Source organism: Gigantopelta aegis, chromosome 10 (genome assembly GCF_016097555.1).
Source record: "Gigantopelta aegis isolate Gae_Host chromosome 10, Gae_host_genome, whole genome shotgun sequence".
NCBI lineage: Eukaryota > Metazoa > Mollusca > Gastropoda > Neomphalida > Peltospiridae > Gigantopelta > Gigantopelta aegis.
The window spans coordinates 8,293,273-8,299,501 of record NC_054708.1 but is presented as its reverse complement, the minus strand read 5'-3'; the positions used below and the strand labels follow the sequence as shown (position 1 = coordinate 8,299,501).

Below are 6,229 nucleotides of genomic sequence, written 5' to 3'. Positions count from 1 at the left end.
ATACCCGGGACCTACACCTTTATGTGCTGGGTATCTCTAATTTAATTAATGCATAGTCAAAACCTATTCCTCAACAAGTTTCGTTTCATTGCCTAAAAAATAAGTCTGGTCCTTGTAGCTTATTTATTATACTATTTATTGTCAAGCACTTATAAAGTTGTCTAGGGTTATATTTACGTAAGAAATCTAATTGGTTTTCCTTTGTAAGATTATATTTATATGTTGAAATTACTAACTGTTTGACATCCAACAGCTGATGATTAATAAATCAATGTGCTCTAATGGTGTCGTTAAATAAAACAACACTTTAAAACTAGATATATTTGTTGACAAACTGATAAAAAAAAAAACTTGCAAGGAAACGTGTTAGTTCGATTTTTAAACATTATAAAATGATATATATATAAATATATAATTATCTATAATATAAATATGCAATAAATATTGACTGTATTATTTCATTAAACATGTCACAATTTGTTAATCTTTGAAAAATGTTTTACTTAAATTAGATTAATTAGTATATATATATTCTATATTTTACTTATAATCGGGGGGGGGGGGGGGGGGGGGCTAACATAACTTGTATTGCTTTTTCAGTTTTAATTCCATTTTCGTATAATCATGTTTACATCCATGCAGTGATTTATGATTTTCATCACACTTATTGTTTCAAACATATTATATTGCATATTATATACAAAGGAGACTGGGTACATGTTATCCAACTTACGATGCCCTCTCCTAATTACAAATATTATAACATTATAGGCGACTACTATTACTACAAATATTTGAAACAAAGTAAATACTCAAAACATTAAGCAAGACAAATTAACAGTGCAGATAAAAGTGAATCCGATAAAAGACTACAATAAATATTCACTACAAAGTTAATACATACAATATCAAGCAAAATAGATTTGTAGTGTGAATAAAGTGCTAAAGAAAAGAAAAATGGGGAAACTATAGTAGTTTTATCTTTCTAATCAGACGGCGCGGCTTTGACGAGGAATAGTTCCGCACATTTTGATATACTTTTATCGAGCCATAATTTATTTATCTAATCATTTATTAAACCATATTTTATTTAATGAATCTTTCTGTTTGTTTAATGTATTTTTGAACATAATGAAATATTTGCTTGTTTGATTCGTCACTTAATGTGGTTCTTCCGTTTAGTACTAACTGGAGGTTTATTGGAACAAATGTACTTAAAAGAGTCTAATAGAAGTAACGGAAGCTGCTCTCATAATGATACCCACATTTGCAGGATGGATCTGTAACTAATCCACAGCGATATAAATCAGCATTTAAGATACCACATGCGTGCCTTAATCTTGTAAGATATTTTTCTTTCGATTTCCACATAAATGGAACGAAGGCACCTTGTAACCTTCAGGAGCAACTTATGCTTGTTGAATGCACGCAAGGAATTCATATATCGGTTATACAACACCCTACAATCATGCGTGAACCATAGTTTGTCGATTTTAGTATACTGTTACCAACGTAAGATTTCTCTCTACTTTTATGTTTCACAACAACGAATTGCTGAGTATCAGTAAAACTATCAATAATGTCATCCACGCACTGTTGTGAATCCTCGATATCTACAGGTAAACAAGCATTCAGTAAATCAATGTTAACACGTAGCAGTAGCGTAGGAAGGTGCCAAAAAGTGTGTGTGTGTGGGGGGGGGGGGGGGGCACACTTTTATATTTACACACTTTTACACTATTATAAAGGAAATATAAAGCAAAATATCTTAAAAGTGGGGGCAAAAACAGTAATGTCAAAATTATCAAATTTTATATAGTCATATTTTGTCTGCGGTTCTACTGTTGAAATCGCCAATTAAAAATACATCGCCCAAGCCTGAATACAATTCGACACTGTTATGTAGACCGGCCTCGGTGGCGTCGTGGCAGGCCATCGGTCTACAGGTTGATAGGTACTGGGTTCGGATCCCAGTCGAGGCATGGGATTTTTAATCCAGATGCCGACTCCAAACCCTGAGTGAGTGCTCCGCAAGGCTCAATGGGTAGGTGTAAACCTCTTGCACCGACCAGTGATCCATAACTGGTACAACAAAGGCCATGGTTTGTGCTATCCTGCTTGTGGGAAGCGCAAATAAAAGATCCCTTGCTGCCAATCGGAAGAGTAGCCCATGTAATGGCGACAGCGGGTTTCCTCTCAAAATCTGTGTGGTCCTTAACCATATGTCTGACGCCATATAACCGTAAATAAAATGTGTTGAGTGCGTCGTTAAATAAAACACTTCTTTCTTTCTGTTATGTAGCTCCTGGTAAATATCGATTTCGTATAATTTGTAGTATGACGATTTTTTTTTTCGGGGGGGGGGGTAGGTAAACACAGGCAATAAATGTATCATCACTGTGTTTACTAAGAAGCTTATCAATTTTCACTTTTGGCGTTTCATAGCAAACACAAAACATTCGTAACCATCAATTACTAGCTCATAATCGTTTTCCAGCCAACATTCTGCTAGATTAACTAGGTCGTATAACAAAAGATGATTTTTTAAATTATCGTCACAAAGTTTTTCACGGAAGCCCCCGTGCACGTTCCAAGCAATGTAGTGTAGTAAGTCATTCACATTCTCCGACCTGTTCTATGCAGTCTTTTATATGGGTTCGTTCGCATCACGTGGTATGGGATGGTGGTGCGTGTCGACAGTAACTGTTGGTGACGAGGACACACGCGAACGTTTCGTTGACGGTCTAGTATCTGGGATGGTGGTGCTTGTCGACAGTAACTGTTGTTGTCGAGGACACACGCGAACGTTTCGTTACATCTAGTATCTGGGATGGTGGTGCGTGTCGGCAGTAACTGTTCGTGACGAGGACACACGCGAACGTTTTGTTACATCTAGTATCTGGGATGGTGTTGCGTATTGACAGTAACTGTTGGTTTCGAGGACACACACGAACGTTTCGTTGACGGTCTAGTACCTGGGATGGTGGTGCGTGTCAATAGTAACTGTTGGTGACGAGGACACACGCGAACGTTTCGTTACATCTAGTATCTGGGATGGTGGTGCGTGTTGACAGTAACTATTGGTGTCGAGGACACACGCGAACGTATAGTTGACGGTCTAGTATCTGGGATGGTGGTGTGTGTTGACAGTAACTGTTGGTGTCGAGGACACACGCGAACGTTTCGTTGACGGTCTAGTATCTGGGATGGTGTTGCGTGTCGACAGTAACTGTTGGTGACGAGGAAACACGCGAACGTTTCGTTGACGGTCTAGTATCTGAGATGGTGGTGCGTGTTGACAGTAACTGTTCGTGACGAGAAGACACGCGAACGTTTCGTTGACGGTCTAGTATCTGGGATGGTGTTGCGTATTGACAGTAACTGTTCGTGACGAGGACACACGCGAACGTTTCGTTGACTGTCTAGTACCTGGGATGGTGGTGCGTGTTGACAGTAACTGTTCGTGACGAGGACACACGCGAACGTTTCGTTACATCTAGTATCTGGGATGGTGGTGCGTGTTGACAGTAACTGTTCGTGACGAGGACACACGCGAACGTTTCGTTGACGGTCTAGTATCTGGGATGGTGTTGCGTATTGACAGTAACTGTTGGTGTCGAGGAAACGCGAACGTCTCGTTGACGGTCTGGTATCACGCGCTTGGGTCTGGTTGGGTCGTAGTTGACTTCGTGTTCTGTACCACATCACGATAAGTACGCTGATCGACGTGTGTGTTTTCATCATAGGGTTTCCCATTTACAAACAATTTGTCACGGACCAGTTTTGTCTTGTGCTCAGCTTGTCTTAGTCTCTTAGCCACAGGATAGATTTTTTTTCCGGCGTTCTTCGATCACGTACAGAAACTGTTCACTAACACCGTACGACTTCCCCTTTAACTGATATGAATGATCTTTTATTAAAGTTGTGTCACGCTGAGATAAATATCTGGCCACTATGGGTCAAGATGCCCCAACGCGTTTCTTTCCGAACCGGTGAACAAGTATCTATTTTGGTACTACAATCTCGTCAAATAGGTTTTGAAGTAAAATTTTATTTCGAATAATATATAAAATTAGTCCCTTGAAGAGTTTGTAATATCTGAATAACCACTGTTGAATGAATTGATCGCAGAGTTTTTGTTTTAATTCGTGTTTATAGGATTTGAAAGCGACATATTGATTAATGCAGATGAACTCCATTCCCGTGTTATGGAAAATAGCTCTTTTTTTATAAACTTCATCCACCCACTTCAGACGTCACTACTAACAGTCTATAAAGAAACTCGATACATGCTTTGTGTTACCGACTGAATACATATGGCCAGCATGCAGGACCGATCTTAGAATTAAAAGAAAACGCATTATCCATTTCAGCTAGTCATTTTGGCTGTAAGATCTTTAAAAACCAGATACTCGAATACTTGAAAATACTAGTTGAATATTTCAAATAGCAAATTAGCGAATATTCGGACCGAACACTAACAATCTTATTGTAAAATGATTTCTTATCTCTTACTTAAGTAATTCAGCCAAATTACTTTTACTACATTTATAGAACTCCAGCACTGGTTTCAAAGACCTTTCTACGTGTGACAGACATAAATCACACTGTTCGCAATGTTGGCATCTTCTACGAGTATGAATACAGGCTTCCCGGCGTTTGATTGTTCCTAGGAGGGCTCCTTCTGCACAATCACATACACTCTGCACTTCACGTAATATTCTTTTAGCTGGGTCTACAAAACTAGTGAGATAACGTTTTAGTATACTGAATTTGATATCTGAGCTAACTCTGTCGAAGTCTGCTATCTGAAATAGGTCGGTAGGACAGCGCTCTCCTGCTAGGTTGATGACTTCTGATAGTGCATGTTTGAAAGCATATTTGTCCGACAGGAACAGGAAGTTCACCAGTTCGCTTGTAGAAATGTGTTTACGTTTTATTTTAAATAAAACTAAGATCATAGCCTCTGATCTCCTCTTTAGATTCTCCACTTGGTACTCGTCTGCCAAGGGCAGCACAATGTTGATATTATATTGGTCGACAGGTTTAGCTGTGTTTGGATATAAGCAGAGAAGGAACTCAATGAAATCTTTATACTTCTTGTCCGGAAGTGGGATCTCTGCTGCGTGTTTCTCCTTGAAGTTGTCTTCAAACATGGCGGCGGATACAGGTGAAGCCAAGGACAGAATTGCTTTGTTGACATGTATTGGCTTGTACTCCACCAGTAGGACGACATCGCTGGTGGCGCTTGGTGCACTAAACATGTTTGACGGTTCGTCTTTCGACTCTTTAGTATCCGAAAGTTTAACTGATTTTGCAGCTGAGGCCATTTTTAGCTGTGTTATGTGTGAGAGACGGCCTCAGACCACAATTAATTTCGCTATATGTTTCTATATAGCCTTAGTGGCTATAACATTTTTATTAATATCAGCAGGCCCGTGAAGTTTTGTATGTACCTTTGCCTGCACGGGGGACACATACCCTGAAAAGGACAACCCCTGTTGTCCAGCTCTTTCTCCCAGCATATTGGTTTAAACAGACACACCCTCTAAACCAGGCCGGAGTACACCCATTTTACACAAAAAGCACTACTTTTGCATGGGCCGGAATTACCACAAACAAGTCTTCAATGTCAACAAGTTACACATGTTTACAAACTACATGCTATCCCCTGTCACTTCAGTCAAACAGTTGCCACTTCATAGCTGTCTGCCATGAAATAATCACAGTCAAACAGCAGACTACTTGCGCGGTGAAACTTCCGGATTTTGGACAACCAAATGGGAAGATAACTGTAATCTGAGGCCAGACCACCACCGAATGTTTCGAGTGAAATACTTCGTTGCCGTTCTACCTTGGTAACCCACGTTTGATTGTCTGGCCCAGTAAAAAAAGAAATATATCCACTGGTGTAATGTGTACGCGTGACGTCTTCTATTGGTAATCAGTCATCGATCAATGACATGCAGGTGTACGGAGTGTTACTGAACAAATAAATAATCTATTGGCAAAATTGATTCAATATACTGCGAGTACTAGGAATAGTTATATGTATTTTTACGTAGGCCTATATGTTTAAAGAAAAGGTTAGACAAAGATTATACACATTTTACATTCCAAAACATTGATACTTTCGATTCAATGAAACAATAGTGGCCTTCACGTAGCCTCGTATCCTAATATTTTGTTATGCAAATAGCCTTAGTTATTTATAGAAGAATGAACTTGC

General features: G+C 39.2%; 1 protein-coding gene across 1 annotated transcript; it reads right to left on the bottom strand.

The window, feature by feature from the left end:
- Positions 1–4,511: 4,511 nt before the first annotated feature.
- On the bottom strand, positions 4,512–5,330 carry LOC121382935. The gene has a single exon (XM_041512620.1). The coding sequence runs from the start codon at positions 5,328–5,330 to the stop codon at positions 4,512–4,514; it is 819 nt and encodes a 272-aa protein (XP_041368554.1).
- Between the last annotated feature and the right edge of the window lie 899 nt (positions 5,331–6,229).

Excerpts from the sequence above, each read along its gene's own strand:
- LOC121382935 (XM_041512620.1), bottom strand. The coding sequence starts at position 5,330 with ATGGCCTCAGCTGCAAAATCAGTTAAACTTTCGGATACTAAAGAGTCG.